We start from the raw sequence: 26,721 nt of genomic DNA, 5'->3' as shown, positions 1-26,721 counted from the left end.
TTATTTACTCCTGAAGTTATTGCATTTCTATCTTTGTTCATTCTCTATCTTTCCTCCTGAAAATGAGACTTCCCCACTCTTTTCATTTTGAACCTAGGCTTATCAAGGTATCTTTGTTTTTGGAGTGGTTTAATCCAATTTCTCTTGGAATCTTGGTGAGGAGCCTCAGAGGCAGGGATAGGACAGTTTTGCATATCCCCAGCCTGGGTGGATGGCTGAGGAGCTACCAGTCTTTCCTTGTTCTAAAGTCTCCCACTCTGACCATGGCTTCAGAGCTAGGATTGTAGCTAGGATTCAGAGCCAGGATTGTAGCTGTGTGGCAGGGGAGAAGAGAGAAGGCGACATTTGCAGCTCTCTGAAGGTACACTTTTATTTTTGTAGTTTATTTTTGTTTTTTTTTTTTGTTTTTGAGGGCAAGAACATTCCCTTTCTAGAAGCACAGGGATTGGGCAGCTAAGCTTCAGAAGCTTTTCAGAAAGTAGAGTATGCCTCTCCTCTTATAGTTTGTACCTCCTAAGATCTCCCTTCTAAGATCTGCTAAGCAGACTTCAATTTTATTTACTGGCTTAGACTGATGGACTTGGTACCAGCTGCCTTGCAGGCCAATGTGACACTTTTTTCTGTTCACTGGTGGGCATTCTTCAATGACTAGGATAACAAAGAGGGAGAGGCCTGGAACAGGAATAAATCCAACTGGTTGTTCACAGCCACCTCTACACCCCTGGGAACCATCACACGCTTGGCCATTTCTCCACACTTGCACTGTGTACAGTGAGTGCTCAGAGGCTGGTCACAAAGGCCACGTGTTGGTGCTTCTTCAATATACTTACCGTAATTATGCACATGCTTTTAGAGAACACTTTAGAAGTGGGCTTGCTTTGAATCCATTTGAATCAGATAATTAGTTTACAGACAGAAAATATATACTGTTTTAATTTTTCCAACTTGAGTAAGGATCGCTTTGGGAGTTGTGTGCAGTGTGTTATAAAAATAACTTTTAATTATATTTATTTACTTAATGAATCACACAGATGATAGGTGAGTGGAGTTTTGAGACAGCCTGCAGAGTTGCCCCAAAGCCTCACATTTGTACTACTGTGCCTTATGATTTATAATGTAATTTCACATCCAGTCTTTTTTTTTTTTGAGATGAGTCTCACTCTGTCACCCAGGCTGGAGTGCAGTGGTGCTATCTCGGCTCACTGCAGCCTCCGCCTCCTGGGTTCAAGAGATTATCCTGCCTCAGCCTCCTGAGTAGCTGGGATTACAGGCATATGCCACTATGTCTAGCTATTTTTTTGTACTTTTAGTAGAGATGGGGTTTCACCATGTTGGCCAGGCTGGTATTGAACTCCTGACCTCAAGTGATCCGCCTGTCTTGACCTCCCAAAGTGCTGGGATTACAGGCGTGAGCCACCACACCTGGTCACATCCAGTCTTATCTTTGCAGGGAACATTTCAAGGTTTTGTATACCTGGTAAGAGGCAATGCTGGGTCTCTATTTTAGATGTTCCAGCTTCATGTTTTGTGCTTTTTACAAGTGCATTGAGAAAATCATACGATGAAGTCAAAAGAGCCATATTGGGATCCTCACTCTAATATTTAACAGCTGTGTGAACTTGAGAAAGTCATTTTATTTTTCAAAGCTGCAGTAAATGGACTCTCCATGGATTATGGTAAAAATAGTAGACGATAAACCTGATTCTGCTCTGAAATGTATAAAGCGTAGATGTGAAGCCTTTAATGGAATAGGATGCCTGTTAATGCATAAAGGAGGTGCCTGGAGGGGCCAAAAATTATCTTTATTAAATGTAATAATTGATAGTTGCTTCTCGGTATAGCCCAGACATAAAGGAAACAACTCTGTCCTCTTGGTTCCCCTCGTCTGTTCTTGTTTTTCTCTTCTCCCATAATATTTCTCACTGCCTAACATACAAAATTTCTTTATTATGTCTACAGTCTATCTATCCTCTTACCAGAATGGAAGTTCTAGGAGGGATGGATTTTTGTCTGTCTGGTTTGCTGAGGAGTTCCTAGCATCTAAAAGTCTGGCACATGGCAGTCACATAATAAGTGCTTGCTGAAACAGTACATCCTTTTGCTCTGCAGATCACTCCAGTGCTCTTTAGCTATGAAAATGTAGGGTTTCAGGGAGAAGGGCATGGCAGGAGTGGAAAAGTTCATTAGAAGCTGGAACTTTCTGCAAGGTAAGAAACTGACAGCTCAACTCCTCTTCCTCAAGGTTTGAAACAGGGATTCCCATGGGAGCTCCAAGGGGCCCCACACCTGGGCCGGGAGCCCAAGAAAATTGGCAGGTCACCAACTTGGGGAGGACAGCGGTTTAGGTTGTTGACTTGGGTGTAATGAACAAACTTAGAGATTTGTGAGGGAGTCTGTTTCAGCATAACTTAGGAATGATTCTGGACAGGCCTCCAGTACTGGCCCCTTGGCGTCATTCTGCTTTGAGAATAATGGTATGCCAGAAGCTATACCAAGGTGACAACTTGTGTCCTGGGCTTCCTGGCTGCAATGAACTGCCATCTTCCTTTACGCAGTGGGCAGGGAAGGCAGGAACAGGTTAGTATGCCCGCCTTCTGCTTGGGGTTTTGAATCTCTTGGGACTGAGTTCAGGACCCAGGGTTTTTGAGAAATTGGAAGTAGATGGGCTGGGAAAACCTTAAAGAGGGATTACTGTGCTCTCTGTTAACAAAACATAAGATGGTTCAGGTAATTAATTTCAAAAATAAAAGAAATGTGACCATATATGTAACGTGGCAGGCTATACCATTTCATGTAGGTAACAATAAATATACAGTTTTGTTTGAATATTGTTTTTGCTCCCCCAAGTGACTTCGTTAAATATATGACAATTTGGTTTTCAAAAAGTCAGACACATCCCTGTTCCCTTTTCCAAGTTAACATGGAACTTACAGTTTTTTTTAAGTGAGAAAGAAATACCACTTGTATTTTCAGTTTGCCTCAACTGTCACTATATTCTACCAACCCTCACTCATACATTTGTGCTGTATATATATACACACATACATACTGCAGTGTGTTCAGCAATTGCCAGTTCCTTATTTATTTCTTGATATGAATGAACTAAGAAAAAAGTGCCAATTGTTCTTTCCAGAGATCATGCATTCTGATAGAGAAGATGCAGGAATCCCTTTTCTAAAATGTGTCTGCAAAGCGACTTGCTCCAGAGTTGAGCATGTGCTGTTCAGGCGACCTGGTGAGGGTAGAGGGGGTCTTAGGTTAGGTTAGACATATGTATATTTAAAAATACTCCCTCACCCCACGACATGCATGACAGAGGCTCTTTTCTTAATTTTTTTTTTTCCAGGAGTGATAACCACTATTTACCACTTTTTATTTCAATATCTGGGTCTCCTTGCTCTCCCTCTTTTGACTGGTGTCTGTGTGTGTGTGTGTGTGTGTGTGTGTGTGTGTGTGTGTGTGTGTAGAGAGAGAATATGAATGAATGAATGAATGTGAATTAGTGACTTTCAGCCCTCTTAAAACTGTGGACCCCACAGAAGGGTCACATATCTCATGGAAAGATCAGAGTGCAGGTGGTGGGGAGGGGCAGGAGGAGGGCTCTGATAGGCTAGGTCTTCAGTCCTGTCAACCTCCATAGTTTTCAGAATCCAAGTACACCTCAAGACCTCTCTTCCAATCCTGCTGTTCCCACTCTTGCCTGGATGAGTCTGACCATTTACAGATACCAACACTCAGGGAGAGAAGGCAACATTCCAGAAACCTAACTGCCTCAGGAACTTAAACTTTAAGATGACCTGTTTTGATCAGATCCTAGGTGGCAAACATTAAGCTAAAGTAAAATAATTTAGCAAAAGCAAAGCAGAATCTGGTCAAGGGTGTTCCAGGAAGAAATGGTAGTACGAAAGAGATGGAAGGGCAAACTTTATCCTCTGATTCTAGAATGTTCTCTCTCCCAATTTCACAGCACCAAATCATAGGAGAGTGCTATGTTCCAATATTTGTATCCCCCACAAATTCATATGTTGAAATCCTAACCCCCGTGGTGATAGTATTAGGGGTTGGGGCTTTTGGGAGGTGATTAGGTCATGAAGACAGAGCTCTTGTAAGAGAGGCCCAAGGAAGCTCATTTATCCTTTGCATCATGTGAGGGCACAGCTGGAAGGTGCCAAGTATGAACTAGAAAGCTGGGCCTCCCCAGTCATTGAATCTGCCAGAGCCTTGATCGTGGGCTTCCCAGCTTCCACAACAGTGAGAAATACATTTCTGTTGTTTATAGGCCACCCAACTTAGGATATTTGGTTATAGCAGCCCCAAAAGACTAAGCCCAAAGTGTGTCACTAGGGAGAAGGGTAAGGATCCCTTTCTTCCCCTTACAGTTGTCCATGCTTTTTCTCATCTTAGAATTGTCTTTCGGACCAAATTCGATGGCAACATTGTGCCTTAGCCTGCCAGAGCTTTCCTAGCTGGGCAGGATTCCTGCATCTGCCCTCTGTATGTTCCAGAGCTTGCTTGTTCCTGGGGCCATCCCCAGGTTTTGTAGAAAATCAGGCACTGCATCTTTGAGGACCAAATTAAAGAGAAAACATATTTTGTTGTTGTTGAATACACACTGTATTTAACTTTTTTTAATCCCAGAGAAGTGAAATGCAACATCTGTTTGAGTTTATGTAACATCTGAAGGCCGACAACTCAGAATTTCCTAATTAAAGTCATTTTTAAGGCACTCTGCAGAGCCAGCTTTCATCTCTTCCTTCGTTGGGTTTTTCTCCAAACTGTAGCAGAATACCTGGTTTCTCTTTCTTCCAAGTTGTACACACATGCTCATGCCTTAACCTGCTCTTCTGTCCTCCAGGACAACGAAACACAGCACAATTCCAAGGAGGAAATGGTAAAGGAAGGAAATACATGGTGTAGGGGAGCAGGGTAAGGAGAGAGCAGAGAGGACACGTACAAGTAAATTAACTGATACAGTCGGTCGTAGCTGAAAAGAGAAAGAGCAGAAGGGAAATTGAACAGGGTGGGGTGGGCCAGATGGCTGGCAGCCGGTGAAAAAATAGGCTACGTTTCCCAGTGAGATCTAAATTAATTTAGCTAGTTCTCTGTTTTGTTTTTGTTTTTTTTTTTTGTTTTTTGTTTTTTTTTCATTTTAAAGATAGGGCCAGTGCAAGGGAGTTATCTCAAAATTATGGAGGGTATAATGTAGGTAAGTGTGCTTGCTTGTGCTCATGCACTTATGAAGGGCTGCGCTTACAGACAGGTATGATTTGGGGGCTCTAAAATGCCCTTCTGATATAAAAGAATCTCCCTTACTGGCACTTCTGTGCCTGAAATTCCCACCACTACAGCCACTCTTTCTGATTAAGGCATTATCTGTAGCCCCTATTAAAACGTAAATGTCACCTGGGGAGGGTAACACTCGACTCTTTAGCACCCACTGACTGAACTGTCACCTATCAGAGAGTAGGACCCTGAGAGATGGGACATAGGGCAGGGACATTTGGACTGATGGGGAAAGAAGGCTTGATGGTATGGGACGTTGGAGAGGGAATGGCTGGGCAGCTGAGGGGAGTGTGTGAAACAATGCTTGGCCCGGGAAATTACTTAGATGGAGGAGATGGGATGGCAAAATGAACTTACCCACATCACAGGTTTCCCTAGGCTTTCTGTGCGTGTGTGTGTGTGTGTGTGTGTATAGTGTATCTAACAGTTTGTATATATTATACATTCTATGTATATACCTGATATGGAATTCACTGGGGCCCATCATGAACATAATACAGTGAAACTCCATCAAGTGAAAGATAACGAAAGCCCTCAACTGTTTTCATCTGAAATGTAATCACATGTAACGTGAAGTCCGGCATCTCTATAGATCTAGACGGTTTGTATGTAGATAGTGTGTGCACATGTACATGTACACGCACTCACACACACATTTACTCATACACAGCAGTGGAGATCTTGTAGATGTGAAGGGTGAGATGCCTCTTCTCAGCCTTCTAGGATTTGAATGCACAGTATCTGCTGCATTGTGCATCCAAATCCTAGATGGCTGAGGAGGTTGGTTGTTGGAAAAAGGACTTGCTGAGGGAGCATTGTGACCCCTTTCTCTGTTAACAGTAGACCCTCATTCAACTCAGGTGGCTCTGCAGAAATGGCCAAGGCTTGGGTTATAAGACTTACATGGGCCATACCATCAAGATTGGGGCTTGGAGACAGAAATGTCGCCAAAGTGCCCTTTAAACTTTTGGAGTTTGGGAACCTGGAGAAGGTGCAGGTGAACAGAGAATCTTGCAGAGGATAGGTTTCTGCTCCTAGAAAAGCTGGAAATTGTTTGGGAGCAGCCCCCAGGCTGGATGCAGGAACCAGCCTCAGAGTACCACTCATGGGACCTGCCCCCTCTCCAGGGATCTGCTATGGTTGGCTGAGCTGATGGGGAAGGTGCAGAGAGAAGGGGCTGGAGGAATGGGAAGAGGACTCCAGAGAAAGTTTGGGAAGTAAAGATGAAAGAATCTGGATGGGGAGGGGCAAGGGAGAGGTGATACTAGAACTTTCCAACCCTATTTTCACATTAGAGTCATCTGGGTAACTTAAAAAACTCCGATGCCCAGGATCTACCCTTAGATACTATAATTGGTTTGGGCAGGGGACCAGGCATGAATATTTTTTAAGCTCCTCAGATGATTCTAACGTGCATCTGATGTTAGAATACTACATCAGAGCAGAATGAGAAGTTTTGTTCTGCACTGTTAGGCTGAAGGTGGCTGGTCAATCCCCACCTGAGTAAAGGAGAATGAGAAGACTGGTGCAAGGTGGTTGGGGTGGAGGCCGGATTCTGAGAGCTATCTAGACAGTCAAGCCTCTGCTGATTTGTGTGACTTTACAGCCTTGTTAGCTGGTGATTTCTAATCCCATATCTGGTTGAAAATGTGGCTGAGGTGGAGGTGTTTGGGCATAAAGAGAAAAATTTCCCTCTCTATTCTGAAGCTTAAAAGAGAAATAATTCACTGTGCTCTATGGGCCCAGGAAGACAAATTCTGGGGCTGATGCTTAAAAAATGGAAATGGATTTTGTGTTGTATAATAAATATAAATAAATACATCAGTAAGCAAGCCAATAAATAAACCAATAAATAAACCAATGCACACCATTTTTGCCCTCTTAAGGTGGTTTTCCCCTCACCCCATTGATCCTGGTGACTTACACTCTGCCCCAGTCACCTGAAGGCACCCAGCCTGGCCGTGGAAGGGGGTACAAGATGACTGCCTTGGCCCTGGCTCTCCAACGATCAGAGAACGCAGAGAAACCTAGAGAGGCCACCCACATGGAGGAGGAGGAGGAAGGAAGATACAAATCCCCCGTTTCCCACCCAAAAGCATAGGGAGGGAAGGCAGGGTTTGGGAACCAAGGCTGGGCCACCTTAGGTATTTAAAGTCCAGGCTGACCAGCTCTTCATCCCTGGGAGGCTTCACTTTGAGGGTTGGGGAAAGGACTTGGGATCTGAATGAACCCCATCTTTCCACACACAAAAAGATACAGCAGGCACAATTCTCACTTCAACACAGCTCCCCATGGGCCAAGCAGGCAGCCCAGTCAGCCCAGGGCAAGTGCCACATGGATCATGGAGGGTGGGTAGGAGGGACTGGTCATGGGACGGGAAGAAGGCGAGGAGGTAGGCAGGATGGCACACGTTTTAATGCGAAATCAGCTGTCCAGGGATTCAGCTTCTGGAGCCGCCAGCCATTGCTCACTTCCTCCTTCTCAGTCTCTGCCATGTGGTTGTGCTTGCTGGGCTTTCCTTGTCCTACTAGGAGACCTGTATGTGGACATGGAAACATGTAAATAAAGCGGGCATCAAGACAGTGATCAAAGAAATGTCATTCCCTAAAAGCAGATGGTCATGATTTGGGCTCCATTAACAGATTTTAAGGGGAGATGACCCTGAAATTTTACGTAAAATTTTTGGTATTTATTTTCATATGCACTTCTCTATAAAGAGAAAATATAACTTTCATATGGTTATTTTAAAAAGATTAAAAACTAAAATAATATTAGGGATTACAGGTCATTTATATGTGTAACCCATTAGCAAGGCACCAGGCAATCCTCAGAAATGGGGGGGAAGTTGAGACCCCCAATGGCATTGTTTTTTAGCATCCAAAGCACAAAGGGACTTGCAAGAATCACTGAGTGACCAGAGCTCTGTAGCTCACCCAACATTCCTGTGCAAGGGGGTCACACCATGACTAAGCTAAAACTTACTGTTTTATTCCAGAGTCCAAATCACGTGAGATAAAACTTACTTCTTGAATATACAACATTAGAGAAAACTGAAGTTACTCAGTTATTCAACCTGAAGTTCTCATGTAATAGTTGTGGCCATAACAAAGTGGGTGAACTAAAGTTTTAAAATTAGAAAAAAGCAGTCTTGAACATATGAACAGAGTCGCTCTAGGGTAAAGCCAAGCATCAGGCATCCTTCTCTTTTTTTTCTTGATCATTCTGCTGTTTGGTATCTTTGAATTTTTGATATGCTCTGTTTGCTTACAGGGATGTACTGCTATAATGATACAAATTTTATGATTATAAATTAACATGCTGCCTTTTCAGATTGTATGCATGGTTTCAATTTTAGGAGAAAACCAAATTTCAAATTCTTAGGTAGATGGTAAAAAAGACTTGTTCCAATTGTTTGAAGTCACTAGACAACGCCATTACATATATAATTGGGGACTTAACAGCTTAGAAGACAATGCGCCATTACATATATAATTGGGGACGTAACAGCCTAGAAGCCATTCTAGAAAGTGTTCCTCTGCATTCCCTGTGCTGTGGAATAGCTGCCATGCTCTTTGGTGCCACTTCCCCTTCCTGCAATAATGAGATTGGTTAGAATTGGTCAGAGGCACTGACTGTGCTAGGCTTTGCCAGCCCTCAATACCTTGTGTGACATAGAATGACAGACACAGCAGGGATAGAGGGGAATGAGTGGGGCACAATGTGGCTGCACGTGTGCAGAGGCCTTGAGACACCCTGAGTCTGCCTGCTGCTCCTGGACCATACTGTAGAGATGCCTGTGTGCCAATCACATCACCACAATGACTGCTTTATGTCATCATTATTTCACTATATTATTTCTGTTATATTTATTATGCAATAAGGGTGTCTCTGGGTTAGGATAATTTTTCTGCAGAAAATATTTTAAATGCATGTTTGGATTCTATCAGTTTTCTCTAAGGCAGGGCACAGAGGCTCAGAGCTCTCCGTCAAATGTGCTCTCACAAGCCTAAAAACTTTGAGGGTGAATATGGCACTGAGATTGGCCTTCTTCCCATTTCACTGATGGAAAAGTGAAGATCCCAAAGATGGCCTGCATCAGACCACCATCAAGCCAAAATCAGGCCTCAGGGGTCTCAGGTCTTCTGGTCCATGAGACCACCCTGTGCCAATGAACATCGCATTTGATACACAAAGCAGGCTTGGAAAGATCTAATTCTACTGAAGAGAAAAAGACAGGATCATGTCAAGCTGCAGAAGGTTTGGAATCCAACTGAGTTTAAAGCTGCTTATTCTTTCACAGCAAATGCCCTATTTCCCTTCTGATGAATGTGCCTGAAGAAGGCATTTTCCTTTGTTTGATTTTGTGAGTGGCTCCTGGAAACAGATGCTTTCTTGCTATTTCAGAACTTAGGAAATTTTTTAGGTGAGACAGATGAGTCTTTAGTTCCCTGATGCGTGTGCATGTGCGTGTGCGTGTGCATGTGCGCGTACAAAGAGATGGGTGGCGTAGCCTCTCAGTCCTTGCTTATCTGATATGCATGTGCGGAGTCTTTCTTTCTTTCCTAATTAGAAGTAATAGCTTTCCATAGTTTCTGGCACGTGAGGGAGTGAAGTGGGAAATAATTTAATTGGCTGTCTTGCTTTCAAAGCCCGGTTTAATGAAATAGTTCTCAGCCTGAAGTGCATGTATTATCTTTCCTGTTATTTTTCCAATTAACATTTCATTGGATCACGTCTGTGTGGAATATTCTAATTGGTCTGAAGGGCGGGGTGAAGGGACAAGAGCAGATGGAGAGATAACCAGCTGTTTCTTTCATCCCCAGTGTCTGTGCCCGTACTGACGTGGCTGTGGGTTTTTCCTAGTGCCTTTCCTTCAAAGAGCTCAAAGTGCTCGAGAGAAGTCCTTCCCTGTCAACCTCACCTATCCTCATGGAGCCCCTAGGCCAGGAAGGCAACATCTTACAGGCACACTGGCTGATGCACTGGACAGAGAGAACTAAGCAGGCATTTCCCTAGGTTCTGGGCTCCCCTCTGATGGGTGAGCCCAAGAGGGAAAATGGGCAGCTCCCAAAGCTTCCTGTTGGCATTGTCTCCCTTAGGGCAGGACTCTGTTTAGCCCGACATAGGAGACACTCACTACAGACTTGTTGACAGAACAAGTATTCAGAGGGATACCACATCCTCCTCCCTGCTCGATCTTCTTGTGAAGAGAGGAGTGAGTTGGAGGTGGGCATGAAGCAGGGCTGGGACTAGGGGAGGCAAGCCAGGTGCTAAGGTTAAACACTGAAGGAGGCTCACTTGCACAGGGGCAGGTGGGTACAGGATCCAGTATTTAAGAAGGGACTTACTCCCAGGCCTGTGCATGGCCTGACAGTGAGTGCCTTCTTAAACACTGGATCTTATGAGACCAGCCTGGATAATATAGCAAGACTCCAGCTCTGTGAAAAAATAATAATAAAATAAAAATATTCTGGATCCTAGTGCCTGCTTGGGTCACCCAGTCCCAGGACTGGCATGAAGCAAACAATCTCTCCTCCTTTATATTTCCTCTCTGTTCCTAGTGATGCTGGCCCTGGGCTCAGCGATCTCACTATCCAAATACTTCATGGCACTGGCTCTATTCCTCATAGTCCCCAGTAAGGTCCATGTGGCACTGGGTCGTGCTCTGTGTCTCTGGCCTCTCCCATCATTGCTGTAATTCTAATGTGTTTTCCCTTCTCCCGGGCATTTCTGACCCAGCACTCAGCTGTTTTGAGGATCAACCTGTTTTCTGGGTTAGCCAAGGACAAATGTGGGCCTGGAGGCAGAGGATGGGCTCCTATGCTTGGCCACATGGTTTGCTGCCCAGAGGCCTGGCTTCACATTTGTCCTGGTGAGAAGAGCTGGTTAGGTTCTCTTAGGGGCCATTCCCAGGCCCAGCTGGGAGAGGCACAGTTTGGGGTATGGGGACAGGGAGCCCTTGGGAAGCAGCCCTGAGGTGAACTGTGTGGCTCGTCCATGTGGGGCCATGGGGAATGGGGCTGCCTCGGGCAGGTGCAGAGAGAGGCCATCATCATATATGCCTCCAGTGTGGTGAGACAGCCTGGGGGCTGTAGGGTACAAAGAAGTGTTTCTTCATTTTATTTGCACCCACACGGCCAAATCTGAAATAACATCGTTAAACTGTGGGGTCCCAGCCAAGATCTGGGACATCAAAAACTGTGTAGAGACCCACATAAAACTTTGAATATATATATATTTTCCTCTGAATCTCTTGTCTGAGCCCGTAACAGGAAAAATGCAGCTGTTCCCGGCTGGCTTCTCTAGGTTTAAACTAGGCAAATTGGGCTGGGATTTCAAGTCTGGCCTAGACCTGACATTCCAGCCTCCTTTCCTTTCCAAAAGGCCGCTTGGAGTTCCAGCTACACATTCTTTCTAGAGCTGCTTCCTGGAGTGCTATGCAAAAATCTTTCTTTCCTTGACCACCAGGGTTCAGGCCTCCCTGAACAAACTAGGTGGCTGGGGGAAATGGGACCCACTCTCCGCAGGGGCCAAGCCTCACTTGGCAGGAAGAGTGAGTTCTCCTGAGATGGTTTTGGGCTTCCAAGTAGATGAGGCCAGAGGGCCTGCCATCAGCTTCAGGCCCTGTGATTCTACTCAAGTCACAATATCTTACATGAGGCAGCACATTAGGCAATTTGCAGTATTTTCAGACATTGTCCTGCTTTGTCTTTCTGATCGTGATGTTGGCTGGGCTGTATTAGTATCTCAGGTAACAGAGAAGGAAACCAAGGCTTAGAAAAGTTAAATGATTTGTTCAAGTCCAGCTACCAGCAGGACCTCCAAGATCTCAAGTCATGCTGATGTCATCCTGGGTTCTCGCCTCCTACCTCAGAGCACCCAAGTGGGCCTCTCTTCTAATGTGGGATAGGAGAGAAACCACTTGAAGGCACAGCCTGGGCCACCTGAACCCTGACTCCTCAGTGGAGCTTATTCTGTCTGGGTAAAGTGCATCCAGAGATCAATTAGGGCACTCTTTCCTAGTCAGCCCTGCCTGAGAAACAGTAGTGGCTGGACAAGCAGAGGAGGGTGCCTGCATTTAACCAGGGAGAGAATGTTCTGTGAGAATGGAGTAAAGGCCTGGGGTAAAAATATCTGCGTGCAGAGGGCTCAAGTTCTTAGTGTACCACTAATTTTGTGTGACCTTGGACAAGTCACTTGAACTTTCTGCTTCAAATTCCTCATTATAAAGTGGTGATATAATGCCAAAACATTACAGGATTGTTGAGGATAAAATGGCAAAATATTTGTGTCTGTACTATGTAAACTGTAACATACTAATCAGATGGGTGTTGTTACTATTAATAACGACGACAGATCAGGCCAATACTAAGACTTTCCATCTTGAACAGAGATGCCTCTCATTCTACACAAAGGAAATGACAAACTCTTTATAAACTGTAAAGCACTTATACATAAAGGGAATTTTAGGACCCTAAGGTTGGTGATGGGCTCTGTCATGGGCGAGTGCACCGCTGACCTGGGTGGGGATGACATTCCATCTCCCCAGATACCTTCCTGTGAGTGTTTGGAATGACCAAATAACCTTGACTGTCCTCTGGTCACTGAACTGGCAACTCTTCTGATGGCCTTCCATAGGCAGATGTCCTACCAGGGAAACTGGAACCAGATGTACTCAAGATCTCAAAAGAAATTAATGGCAATAAGACTCTGGGGTAAAAATATCTGTGTGCACAGAGCTTGCTCACTCAGCTCCCTTTCTATCTAAGGATCATTTAGGCTTAATTATAGAGTTCAGGCATTCATTGGGTTTTTGATTAATTTTCTTTTCAGTTTGAAGAGTATGTGAGTGTGGTGGGTCTCTGTGTATGTGTTTACATCTTTCTTTGCAACTCAGTTGGGAGCTGGCTCTTACAATGTTTAATTGTGCCCTCAGTTCTAACAAGCATGTTCAATGTGCTAACCAGGGCTTGGAAAGCCACTGTTTCCACTGCTCACACACCAAAGGCTGCTCCTGCCGTGTTGAGGGATGGCGGGTGGCAGGGCCTTGTTCAGCTGGGACCTCAGTTGCAGGATGCATGCTTTCCTTGCCCTTTTTGGCCTTGTGGTGCTTAAGGGATTCTGAGGCCAGGAGAGTAGATTGCCTACCCCAATTACCAAGTGCTCTGCTAAGAGCTGCTGAGTGACGGTTAGCTCACCCACACTGCAGCCCCTGTCAGGCATTATATTCTGGGATAACCTCCCAAAGGGTTTCTTTGCATAAGAAAGCGTGTTTGTTCTCGTATGTTTAGTATGTCCATTTAATAGATTGGGAGAGACTACATGACAGTGTAGATGAAAGGGACTAGCTTTCTCCTTTCCTTCCTTTCCTTTTGGGCCCTCTAGGCAGGGATGAACAGGAGAGGCAGAACAGGATAGTGGAAGGGCACGGAAGTTGGAGCCAAAAGGCCCCATTTCAATCCTGGCTCCTGACATTTTGTTTGTGTATTCATGGATATGCCACTTAACCTCTTTGGTCTCAATTTATTATCTGAAAATGGGGATAATAATACTCCCTATGAGTATTACACTTGTAAGACTGGGGATGAGAAAATGCATGTGGAAGGCTTTTGTAAAAATACTCTATAAAGGGAATCATAGTTCTTTTACTGATCAGAATTGCTGCTTAGTACATGCTTTTGACCTATGAGATATCATTCCAGCACCAGGAAACAGGGAGTTGTAAAAAGGTCCATGGAATGGGAGGTGGGTAGGGGACTAGCCTCCAACCTTCTCATGTGCCCCCATCTCATGTGAGATGAGATTTGGGAGATGTGCTTGGCTCTTCAGTTGGCTAGGTATGTGAGCTACAGCAATGACCCAGGAATGTAAAGTGCAAGCAGCGAAGGGCCCAGATTAAGGGTTCAACCTCAAAACAGCTGTCACAGATAAAGGGAATCTGGAACATTCAAATTTTCTTTTACATAATAGTAACAGGGATTTTCTCTTGTTCTTTAAAGAATGGATCCAATTGTCTCTAGTTTTAGACTCACTGGTTTGTGGGTGAATGGATTAGGGATGATGATAATGTCTTGGTTGGAGACAAGAGGCTGTGGGTCCTAGCTAAGTGTGACCATGTTGTGAGATGAAATTTGGGAGATGGGGCCTTCTCTTGGCTCTTCGGCTGGCTAGGTATACCATTGTGAATAGATGACCTAATTTAACGAGGCCTCAATTTCCTTTGAGATCATGGACTAAAAGATCTCAAAGGACTTGATTAAGAAAACTTAAGACCTGATGAAATGCTTTTTCCCCAAGAAGCCATGTGTTGTGTGTGCATCTAAGCCCTGAGACCACCCAACTAGAACTTAATCAAGGCACTAAATGAGCCCCTTTAAACTGATGGCATCTGGCGTCAGGCCCATGCACTTTGAGGGGAAGGAGGGCTGGATGGGAGGGCAGAGGTGACCTCAACAGAGATTTCAATGTTAATTCTCTCTTGTACAAGAGACTTTCATTTGGCAATATCCTGACTAAGCTGAAAGATAATGATCCACAAATCACAGGAAGAAAAGGGGTCATTTCCTTGTAAAACAACAGTAACTTGAAAATAATTGGCTAAAGGGCAATAGAGCGTTCTGCCAGGCTGACTTCAGAGCTGAGAGACCCAACTGTAGAGTTCACAAGGGTATCAATAACAATAATCACAACGTATACAATGCTTTTAACTTTCATAAGCACTTTCCCATTTTTTTCATTTTGTCATTACACAACTTCCCAGAAAACTGCTGTGGGGGTAATTTCTTTTAAAACTCTGAAAAACTGTGATTTTTCATGGCAAACAAGTCTAGCTAAGTATGCTACACCTTGCTTCAGAAATACAGATATGCTTCTGAAAAAGTTATTTGTAAATATAGTTGTGTAAGTCATACTTTAATGCACTAGGGGAATTTGCAAACATAAATCTTGTATAGCATTTTGTAATGTAAATTCTGATTAATCTGTTGTTTGTTACAACTTTGGAGTTTAAAATATCAGGTTTTCTTAAAGTGGGACCATATGGATTAGATTCTAGGATCAGTATCCACTCTGCAGAATCCCATAGGGGTGGAGTCTAATTCAGTCTGGGGGAGAGTCCTGCCTGTGGTGTCAGCATGGAAAATAAGCTCCTTTGTACTTTAGCCATGGAGCTCTCTGGGGCTGCCTTTCCCAAATAAAACAAGGAAACATGGGAAGGGATAGAGAATTCCAAAGGTAACAGCTGAATTATTTCTAAATGAATGTCTCCAGGTCCTTTGTGAGCCACTGATGTATTATTAATGTGTTGTTATAAATAACTTGCCATCAATAACTAATCTATAACAGAGTAGTTGATGGTTGGGGTGTGAGGTTAACACTACATAATTTGGAGTAGATCTGTTAGCACTCTTACATAAGTAAGTACCATCCCCTGGGACTAGAATCTGAAATAAATTAGACTAAATGGAATTTTTAATAAAAGTAATAAATCCTCCTGCTTTTTATTCTCTCTCCACAAACTCTAGTAGAAGACAGCTCTTTGGAACCAACCATGAGATTGTAAAACTGCCTTGAACTTCAACTTTCTCCCTCTGAAATTAAGCTAGCAGTGCCTACTTATTAAATCCACAATGACAAGTGAAAGTTTTATAATTAGTTTGCATGGAAGGGGGTGGTGAACAAGCAAATATATATACTACCATATATATGATTGAATTATTGAGAATAAAGGGAAAAGCTCTTTTGAGGTGGGGGAGGAAGGGTGATTCAAGCTAGAACTGCAAAAATCCTCACTGTAAAGACTGGAAACCCTCAAAAAGAAGTTTTATATCGGCCTGACTAAAGGAAACCTGGCCTCTCATCTTTACTGGTTAAATCTTAGCAATACAGGCTTACTTAATATGAGTAGCTTAGATTTTCTTTAAAGAGCTCTAAAGTTAAGCCGTAGGAAGTAGTTTCTCACAAATGTTCAAGTTTGAGCTTCTGTGAAATAGAGCTAAAATAAATATATATAAAAATATACAGCATATGTACATACAAAGGCTACAGGTAGATATGCAGGCACTCGTGGCAAATATGCTAGTAATTATGCTACATGCATCCTTCATGTGTGCATGCATGCGTGTGTGTGTATGTCTATGCATACATGTGTCCATTCTATGTGTTCAGATCATTCAGAAACTCAAAAGAAATAGAATGAAAATGCTGTTCTTATTTGCTGAAATGTTCTTGAAATCTTACATGGTTTCATGGCTTATAATTTTTTAAATATAAATTTAGGGCTAATCATGGGAACAGAATAAGCAGCTGTAAACAAAATCACAGTTAGGATTTCACTAAAACATGGACGGGGCCCCAAATATCATAACTACTGCAGAATACAGGAATTACAAAGCCAAATACTGTGATTAAAAATACTCTGAATAAGCAATCTTTTTGGAAAGAGGTAGGTAGATGGAACTAATGAAGTGTTTCCGTTAGTTCACATCAGCACCTTGGACAGTTCCAATGAGGCTTTCTCCCTCAGAAAGGAGTAAATATCAGTATTTATCTAGTTTTCTAAGCATTCATTCCAGTGAGTGTCGATCTGATTATCAACTAATAAATGCAGTAGTATTAATGTGTCACAAAACCTTATTCTTTCCTCTCCCCATCACCCATTCTTTCACCACCCATTTCCCCAGCACCCTCCAGTCAGACAGCAGGAGTCTGTCTTACGACCACCTGGTGTGGATGTTTTCACTCCTACTTCTAATTGGTTGGGAAGCAGCATTTGCCACAGGCACTGTTTAATTTCGTTTCCATCCCCTGCATCTCACAGGAAAGAAATGGTGAATAGTTGAGATAAAGGAATCATCCTGGTCAGCTCCAAAATATGGCTACTTGCATGGTAATCACAGCAAGTCTGTCAAATCAGTGATTTCTTTATTCCTAAGAGGAAGGGATTTCCTAAGGATTATGGTTCTACCACCCAAGGAGCAGCCCTACTCTTCAAAAGTGGCTGCAAAGGCTGGCAAACCGAGAGGTCTGCTTTGGCTCAGAAACTCAGTTTAGCTCCTGTCACCCCGGCACCCTCACTGCATGTCTCAGAGGCGTGTGATCCACACACAGTCAGGCCAGTCCGCTTCTACTTAGGAGGGATCACAACCAGAGGTGGCCCCCGCTTGGGCCTCCACATGAGGACCTGGGCATCATTGGCATTGGGTTTCACTAGTGCATTAGGGGGGATGGGTTCCATCCGGCTCAGGATCCGGGGCTGCTCCTGCTGAGTCCTGCCCACCAGCCGGGCCCGCTGCCCCAAGAGCTGAAGAGGGTCCACCTCAATGTCCACCCTCATCCTCCACTTGATGGTCTGCAGAATGATCTTCTCCTTTGTGGTGGTGTTCATGGCCACCAGCCAGGTCGTGAAACTTTGGTCTCTCTTGATTCTTGTGAGCAGCGGCACATTGCTGTCGCTCACAGGCACTGCCCATGTCACACTGGGGTAGAAGTTGTCATTCATGCTGACGGAGAACCTGGAGATCTTGTTGGTGGGGCCAACCAGGGTCACAGTTTCTGTGGTGTTCCCGTACCAAGGGTAGCTCACCCCATCTGAGTCACTGATGGCTTTTACTCTCCCTTCCCTCAAGTCAGGCAGTTCCCAGCTTGACCTGGCAAAGCAGAAGACATGCACAAGAAAAGAAGAGGATGAATGAATTTTTCAAAAGCTGGAGAGGTGCTCACTGCTTACTAACATAGTCAACTTGGGCAAAATGGGAAGTTCACAGGGGGAATTCAGGTCAAAAAGTTCTATGCTGTGCTGTTTCAGGATTAAATGAGAACAAACCAAAATAAAAGAACAAAGCCATGCCAAAACAAGTTAAATACAACCATGGCTGACCCAATTGAGAACAGGAAACTTAAAGAGGCAGTTGTGAGACCACAAAGAGACATCAACTAGTTAGATGATGGTAATCAGCAGTTTAGAGGAATTCCATTACAAGAACCACTTTCTTGGAAATACGAGTGTGAATAAGGTTTGCTTTTTGGGAAGAAATGATGGTTGAAATTCGATGTACTTGGAAGGCAGTATCTGGGGGAAAGAAGGGCAAAAGGAGGCAAAGTTAAAGGTTATATTAATTTCTTAGGAAATCATAGTAATAGAATTTCTACTTAACAAAGAGGGTTGTTTAAATTCTAGGCATCAGCCAATTCATCACTTAGGCATAGAAAATCGTAACATGAGGAAATCATGGTCATCTTCTGGAAACCATCTGAATGTGAAAGTTGTTCTACAGGCTGGCATACACTCTAATGCACTGCTCTCCCATTGCCTTCCAGGCCAGCCTGGAAGCCTCACAGCTTAGTTTGGCAAACTTGCCATTCTGGCACCTACCTACTCCTCCTGGCTGCCTCTGACCTTGTACAGGAGGAGGAGGAACCAATGTCTCTACCCTCTGCTGTAGACTGTTGCTAATAATAATTGCTGATACTTATTGAGTTACTCTATTACAACCATTGTGCTAAGTACATTATCTCAGTCAATATTCAAAATACTCCACAAGATAAATTTTTATTTCCATTTTACACACGAGCGGATGAAGGCTTAAAGATGTTAAGGTACATGACAAAGGTCCTAAAGATTGCAAGAGGTGAAGCTGAGAGTTGTCTGACTTCAAAGTCCCTGGTTTTGGCCACTGTATCATACTGCCTCCCAAAGTACCCTTTACACAGCGCTGGAGGGAGCTAGAGTGGAGAGGACTCAGGCTGTCTAATGAGTTAGTAGCTCCAAGACCAGTCATGGAGAACTGGACTGGACCCCAATAAGGGCAGAAGTTTAGTCAGCAGAGTCTATTGATGCATTCTCCATATTTTCACTCCGGGTACCAGGGATGGTGCTTGGTAATAATGAACTAGAATTTAATAATTAAAGAAATGAGACTGCTTTATTCATCAGCTAAGAGGCAGTGGTCTTGTTTGATATAAAGTTCTTCCTCCTATGAAGTGACAGAAGATCCTGCAGGGTTTTATGCAAGTGGTCTTAAAGGGAGTTGCATTGTCAAGCTAGTGCTGATTAACATCTCAGTACCCTTACTGTCACATTGGGGACATGGAGACACTAACCACTGCCTCCTACTGACCCCACACAGTACCTCCTAGGCCAGTCAGTCCCAGCCTGAAGTGAAGGGAGGGCTTGGCTGCCTGGGGAGGAGGTGACCCCACAGCTGCAAGAGCCTTTTCTCGTCATGCCCTTGGTAACTGCTGGGAATGACTGCAGTGTATCATGGTTGGCAGACACTAAGTAAGGAATTGACCCGATGCAGAAAGTCAGAGCTCATTTTGCTACATATGCTTTTGCAGCTGAGGGTAGTAGCTCCAAGGTAATTCTATGCCATTTCTTACTGTACAAAAGGGAGTACATGTTCTTTGAGTGGCTCAGAGGTTGGGCAGAGACCCAATCTGCTCATTGGGTTCATGAAATAACCATACTGGAGTCGGTTTCATGCCCCCAAGCAAAGGGCTAAGACAATTCTTCAGTCACAATACATCTATTTTCTGTGTTGCCTAAATCTTGTTTTTCATTTTGGTTGTGACCAGTCCCTGCTGGCCTTTGAGTTCCTTCTTAGAATTGGAGGGCAGGTATTCCCAGCAGTGGCAGACTATTCTTGCTCTCCCACCCTACACACTGGGCTTACTGTGGCATATTCCCTGGGGAATTTGGTTTTGAGTAGATGTACTTTTTATTCTGTTACAACATAGTCCTTTTCAGGCTATCTTGCTGGTAGATTCAGTGACTTTGTCTATGGGGTCTTTATAGTTCTCATATTTTTGCCTCCCGTCTTCCTGCCCAGAGCTGTGTGAGCAGAGACTTGGGCCCAGGGTCTGCAAGTCAGCCTTGTAAGACAAATCATAAAACTTAAGTTTGGTCCTAAGTTTTTGGAAAAAAAAAAAAAAAACCCAAAACAGAGATAATACAATAAAGACAAACTCTTGTGGCTATCTCACGAGGGAAGGAAGATACCCTTTTCTTGGAGGAGTTTCTGGAACAGAGAAATACAACAGGCTTCTTAATCATCACATCAGAACAAACACATCTGGCCACATGTAGTCACTGGGAATAGTGACACTGGAGGCTACACTTTAGTTCCAGCCACACTGTTGTTACTTCTGCAACTGTGCTTTTGGGAATTCCTCAGGTCAGAGGCATGTTCTCTTCCATAGCCCTAGGGAATTAGGACTACATCATTAAGGGATGGTTTGATTTTGGAAACAGCCAAAATTCATTATGATTTAAGTCTAGTGAATAGGGAGTTGCTTTCTATTTGAAAAATAACAAATTTTTCCTTTATGGAAAATAGATACTAATGTACATCCCAAGGCAGTGACCTTCCCTTCTTCCCTCTGTCTCTCGCTCCCTTCCTTTCTCTTTCTTTTTTTTTTCCAAAAAGAGAGTTATGTCTATAAAATGCATGACTGGTTTATGTAGCTGATAAAATGTCTTTGGTAATGGTTTTTTGAGAAGTCTCTGCAAAGTTCCAAGAACAGTAGCACTATTTGAGTCACTCAATGACCATTTAAGGGGATTACTTTGAATGGAATGCCAGAGGCATTTCAAACTCCATATGGCTCAAACTGAACTCATCATTTCCACCATAAACCAAGCCGTCTTCCCCTGTCTCCGCTGCAAGGGGTGGCCCACCGCTCACCCAATCTTCAAGGTCAGAAGTAAGGGCCATCTTTGGCTCTTTCCACACCCTCCCCTAGGCTGCCACAGCGACTGTATCACTGCATCCTGTGAATTTTGCCCCATAAGTGATGCCTGAATTTATCTCCTTTTCCCCACCCAACTCTTACTGCCTTCACTTAATCCAAGCCCTCAGCATCTCTTACCTGGTCTACTGGAATGGCGCATAATTTGTCTCTCTGCATCCAACTCTGGTCTCTCTCAAATCCATCTTTTAGGTTGTCCAAATGTTCAAACATGCAAATCTGATCATGCTCTTTCTATACATAAAATCCTTCCAAGGCTTTTCTATATGGACATCGTTGGCATCACCCACAGGGTAAAATTCAAGTTCCTTAACAGGACATACATGGCTCTCCATCATCTGGCCTTCCCATCTCCACACACCATGCGTTTCTCACCTCCACTGCTGTGCCCTCTGCCTATGCTGTTCCTCCTCCTATTCAATTTCCACTGTATCGAACTACTCATCCTCTGAGAATCACCACATGTATCACCTCCTCCAGGAAGCTTTCTCTTCCATGCACCCATAGATATATCTACAACTACAGGTGTCAGATTATATTATAACGATCTATGTGTCTTTCTCATTAGATTACAGGTTTCTTGAGGCTTAGAATTATGACTTATTTTTGAATCACTAGTGTCTTGCACATTGCTGGCACATAAAACTTAACTATTTATTAAAAAATAAGTACTTTATTTGAATTATTTTCATGACTATATTCCTGGAGCTTGGTAGAACTTGTATACAACAAAGTGTTTTATTACAGTTTTATACTTTATATATTTACTCACCTTTAAAAAAAATCTAACATCTATTCATTTAGAATCTATTATTAGAATAGTATCATGCCTTGCACGAAAAGTTTCTTATCCTTAAGAGGAGGCACGTTTAAATGAAACTGAATGAAGTAGTGAATATGGATGTATTTTAGTGACTACTTGTGCTATCATATACCTACATACAAAAATGAGTGTCAGAGACTCCAAGTGATACAGCAATTGGGAGACATGGACAACCATGCAGGCTACAGCAGGGGAAAAGCTTTGTGAAGGAAATGGCATATGAACACTTTGGAATAGAGACAGGCATTCCAGGTGGGAATCTGTGTCATAGGCTAAAGTGTGATACCCAGCATGGATGTGGAGTGTCCAGGAAACAGAGAACACTGGGAAGAGTGAAGACACTGCTGGCGGGGCAGGGTAGTATCGGTTTGTGGAGCACCTTCAATAATGGGTTGAGGCACCTGGGCTGCGTCCTAGAGGTGGTGAGACTTTTGCTCAGGAGAGTTAACTGCGAGGAAGAAGAGTAATGAAAAAAGTAGGATTAGAGTGTTAAAGGGAGGGAATGAGGATGTTTAGGAGCTTCTGCAACACTGCAGGTGATCTTTAATGAGGGCTTCATCTAGACTGGTGGCTGAGAAAATGGACAGGAGGTGTCACATATAAGAGATATTACAAAGGTAGGTTCTCCAAGGTTTGGTAACCAAATGCCTGTTAGAGGCAAAAGAAGAAATAAACAAAAAGAGTCACTCAGAAGAGGCAAGTATGGCTGACTGTGTGTGTGTGTGTGTGTAATCATTCACAGAAGTAACAAGGTTGTGGTCTCACTGTCTCTGACATTTTACACCCATCCCTGAACCAATCGCAATGGTATTTCAAGGTGTAGTACCTGACTGCTGCATTAGAGCATGAGGATGGTGAGGATGGGGTTGTGTTTGTCTTTGCATCCTTTGTCTGGAGCATGGTGTCTTGCACGTGATGCATACTTACTAATCTTGTTTCTCTTTATATCTCATTATTTCTTTCTCAGTGTCCTTTGCTAGTTCTGCCTCATCTTTCAACCTTTTAACATTGGAGGGCCCCAGGGCTTAGGCTTTGGTCTTCTTCTCTTTTCTATCTATTTGCATTTACTTGGTGATCTCATCTGGTCTCATGATTTTAAGTACCATCTGCACTGTGACAACTTCCAAATTTGTATCTCTAGGCTAGATTGCTCCCTTGAGCTCCAAATCCATATATTCACCTGCCCACTTGCCAAAAACTTTGGAGTCACTCTTGGCCACTCTCTCACATTCCACATGCTACCTATCAGCAAATCCTGTGGATGCAATCAAAATACATCTAGATTTCAACTCCTTTCCACTACCCCCATCACCATGACACCGGCCCAAGCTAGAGTTGTCTCTCTTAGATTACTGCAGTGGCCTTCTAACTGGTCTCCTTGCTAATTACTCAACTTTGCGTCCCTGGTCTATTGTCAACATGGCAGCCACAGTGATCTTGTTAAATATTTGTAAAATCATGTCACTTTCTTCTTCAAAATGTTTCCATGCCTCCTAAAGCACTCAGGAAAAGCTCAGCTACTTAAAATGGCTATGTGGCCCTACATGATCTAGTTCCCTATTTCCTCTCTGATTGTATCTCCTTTTCTCTCCCTCTTGCCCATTATGGCCTCTGTGCTGTTCACTGATCATGCCAAATAAACTCCCACCTGAGGGCCTTTGCACTTACTGTTCATTTCACCTGGAACAATATTCCTCTGGATATCCGAAAGGCTTGCTTCCTTGCCTCCCTTATTCTTGGCCCAAATACCATGTTCTCACTGCAATCTTTCCTAACAACCATATTTAAAATTGCAACCTCCTGCCCCAGTGCTCCCCATCCCACATCTCTGCTTTATTTTTTCTCCACAGCACCTTTTAATACACTATAACTTACTTATTTTGCTAACGGTCTGTCTCCCCTCATCCCACTCTCCAAATATAATCCCTAAGAAGGCAAGGATTTTTATATATTTTATTCACTGCTATATCTCCAGTACCTGGAACAGTGCTGGGAAAATAGTTCAAAATCATTTGTTGAATAAATATCAAATTGATCTGAGGTGAAAGATAAGTGGAGACCATGAATTTCAATTTGGACACTGCTGTATTTGCGGAATTGACTAATAGGCGGACGCTGTGTCTGAGTTAATTGCAAAGTTGGGTCCAGAGCTTAGAAGAAAGTCAGGGCTAGGGATGTAAATTTGGCAACCATCTGCATGGAGAGGATCAGGTGCTGGGTGAGCTCTTTGAGGATGACAGACCTGTCACATGGCCAGAGACAAAGAAGAGTATAAAAAGCAAAGGAATAGCCAGCAAAAAAGGAGAACTGATTTCCAAAGTTGAGAATTTCAGGGAGTCAGCAGTGTCAAAAGCCACAGACATAGAAGAGAAAAAGCCATTCAACTTGTTAATTCTCAAGACAGCAGTAAAGATATGCTGGTGGAAGCCATTCTGCAAGGGAATTAACAAGCACAAGAAAAAAAATGAGAAGAAGGTTGGCAACAAAGGGGAGAAAAGAGATGAAGTAGAGAGCTGGTCCAGCATCATGGCTGAAAGCAGCATTCTGGAGCCAGACTGCTTAGGCCTGTAAACCTAGTGCTACTACTTACTAGTTGTGTGAACTTTCTGTACCTGTTTCCTCATCTAAGAAATAAGGAATAAAGATAATAACAGTACTTACTTGATGTACTTGGTGTGAGAATTAAATGAGATAATGAATGGGAAGTACTTAGCACAGCTAAATACTTTCATGTGTAAAACAGGAAGAAAAATAACTCCAGGTCTCCCTACATCTCAAAACCATTACAGAAATCAAATGAAGTGATGATGTAGGAACAAATGCTTTGTAAACTACAATACACAATGTCTCTCTCTCTCTATATATAATTTATATATAAATTATATATAATAAATACACGATTATATATATTTATATATAAATTATATATAATACATGATTATATATATTTATATATAAATTATATATAATACATGATTATATACATTTATATATAAATATATATATAAATATATATAATTATATATAATACATATAATTATAAATATTATATACAATTATATATAATTATAATTATATGTATTATATATAATTATATATATTATATATAATAAATATATATTTATAAATAATAAAATATATCTATATATAGTTTTGAGATGGAGTCTCACTCCGTTTCCAGGCTGGAGTGCAGTGGTGTGATCTTGGCTCACTGCAACCTCCGCCTCTTGGGTTCAAGCAATTCTTCTGCCTCAGACTCCCGAGTAGCTGGAACTACAGGCGTGTGCCACCACACTCAACTAATTTTTGTATTTTTAGTACAGACGGGGTTTCACCACGTTAGCCAGGATGGTCTCATCTCCTGACCTGGTGATCCGTTTGCCTCGGCCTCCCAAAGTGTTGGGATTACAGGCGTGAGCCACTGCGCCTGGCTGTCATGTTAGTTATTATCTAATTCCCTTCCTTCTCCTACAACCCTTCTCCTCACTGTGGTAAACAGTGTTTTTGTTTTAGACAACCAGCCATTGACCCAAAGCTCACAGCTAATGGACTTGCCAATGGGCCTAATAATGAAAACATCGATTATGGCAACCTTCATGCTTTCTGCATCCCGTTTTTAGAAGAAAGAGGCAAATCTCAATCAAACATCATGTTAAGCATTTCATTCAAATAAGCAGTCCATGGGTTAAGGTCAAGACTCCACTCAGACCCAACAAATTCTCCCACTGCCTTTGAGGGGCAGAGTAACTTCTCTGAGAAGAACCCCACTTTGCTCCCCCTGAAGCCCTGCAGTCATTGGGGAGTCTGGGGAGAGGCTGGCAGCAACATTCTTGGAGGCAGGGGGTGCGCAGTTGTGCAGGGACTCTACTGATTGATTAACTAATGTCCCCTGATGCGGTGTCGGATAGGAGTCAGGGGGAACCACACATGGAGGACTGATGGTTTCAAGCCTGGAGAGCTTCTAGGGCAGGCTTTGAAATCTAGGGCAGTACTACCCTTAGACCCAGGTGAGAGGAGCCCTGGCCTGGCCTTACATGTTTTTTATTTATTTATTTATTTCTTTAGAGATGGGGGTCTCACTCTGTCACCCAGGCTAGAGCACAGTGGCACAATCATAGCTCACTGTAGCCTTGAACTCCTGGGCTCAAGTGATCCTCCCGCCTCAGCCTCTGGAGTAGCTGGGACTACAGGCATGCACCACCATGCCCAGCTAATTTTAAAACATTTTAAAAGAGATGGAGTCTTGCTATGTGACCCAGGTTGGTCTTGACTTCCTGGCCTCCAGGGATCCTCCTGCCTCCGCCCCTCAAGTTGCTGGGATTACAGGCATGAACCACTGTGTCTGGTTGGCCTTACCCTTTTAAGAGACCCACTCTGGTATCTTCTGGCCATGCTCTTTCACACTGGGTAAGAAGTCTGTGGGGCTGAGACGATGTGCCCCTCCTTCGAGAACACTCTCTGGGTACCGAGGATCTCAATATTTCCAGCCCAAATGTCCCTAAACATACCTCCAGAGTCTATTCAGGCCTTTTCCCTGTCCTGTCTTTCCGAGGGCAGTCCACTCCACTGTGTATGCACTTTTGGGCCTAAGGGGTGGGCCACAGGGTGGCTGTTTGTTGGGGGTATGCATGGAGTTTGGGACCATGTGTTGGGTGCCCACACGCATATGTGTGATGGAACATCTTTTTCAATGTGGTACAGAGCCAGGGGTGGGAGGGGAAGTGGGTTGAGCTAGGGGCTGAGGGTCGCTTGTTCCTATGCTGCTAGGTTCTGGCACAAAACTTTGAGGAGTCCAAGAATGCTAAATTTGAACATAGCCTTCAGGTTTTTATAAAGGTATACTTGTCTAGGTAGGAGGATAGAACTTA

General features: G+C 43.4%; 1 protein-coding gene across 3 annotated transcripts in view; it reads right to left on the bottom strand.

Annotated features, from left to right (window-relative positions):
• Nucleotides 1–6,407: 6,407 nt before the first annotated feature.
• The window catches only part of FAM78B (family with sequence similarity 78 member B), a 106,773-nt gene continuing 86,459 nt past the window's right edge, over nt 6,408–26,721 (bottom strand). Inside the window, exons 2-3 of one of the 3 annotated variants that reach the window (XR_004249291.2) lie at nt 17,002–17,930; nt 6,408–7,819 (exon numbers count right to left, since the gene is read on the bottom strand). Coding sequence is in view for 1 of the 3 variants with exons in the window: in XM_032161109.2 (XP_032017000.1) it covers nt 17,408–17,930 (523 nt within the window). In the remaining 2 variants the exon portion in view is untranslated. Of the gene's footprint in view, nt 7,820–15,949; nt 17,931–26,721 lie in introns of those variants that run through there. The other 2 variants (XR_004249292.2, XM_032161109.2) reach the window with 2 other exon arrangements.

This window comes from Hylobates moloch, unplaced genomic scaffold (genome assembly GCF_009828535.3).
Source record: "Hylobates moloch isolate HMO894 unplaced genomic scaffold, HMol_V3 SCAFFOLD_8, whole genome shotgun sequence".
NCBI classification, from domain to species: domain Eukaryota; kingdom Metazoa; phylum Chordata; class Mammalia; order Primates; family Hylobatidae; genus Hylobates; species Hylobates moloch.
This window is presented reverse-complemented; position numbering and strand designations above follow the sequence as displayed.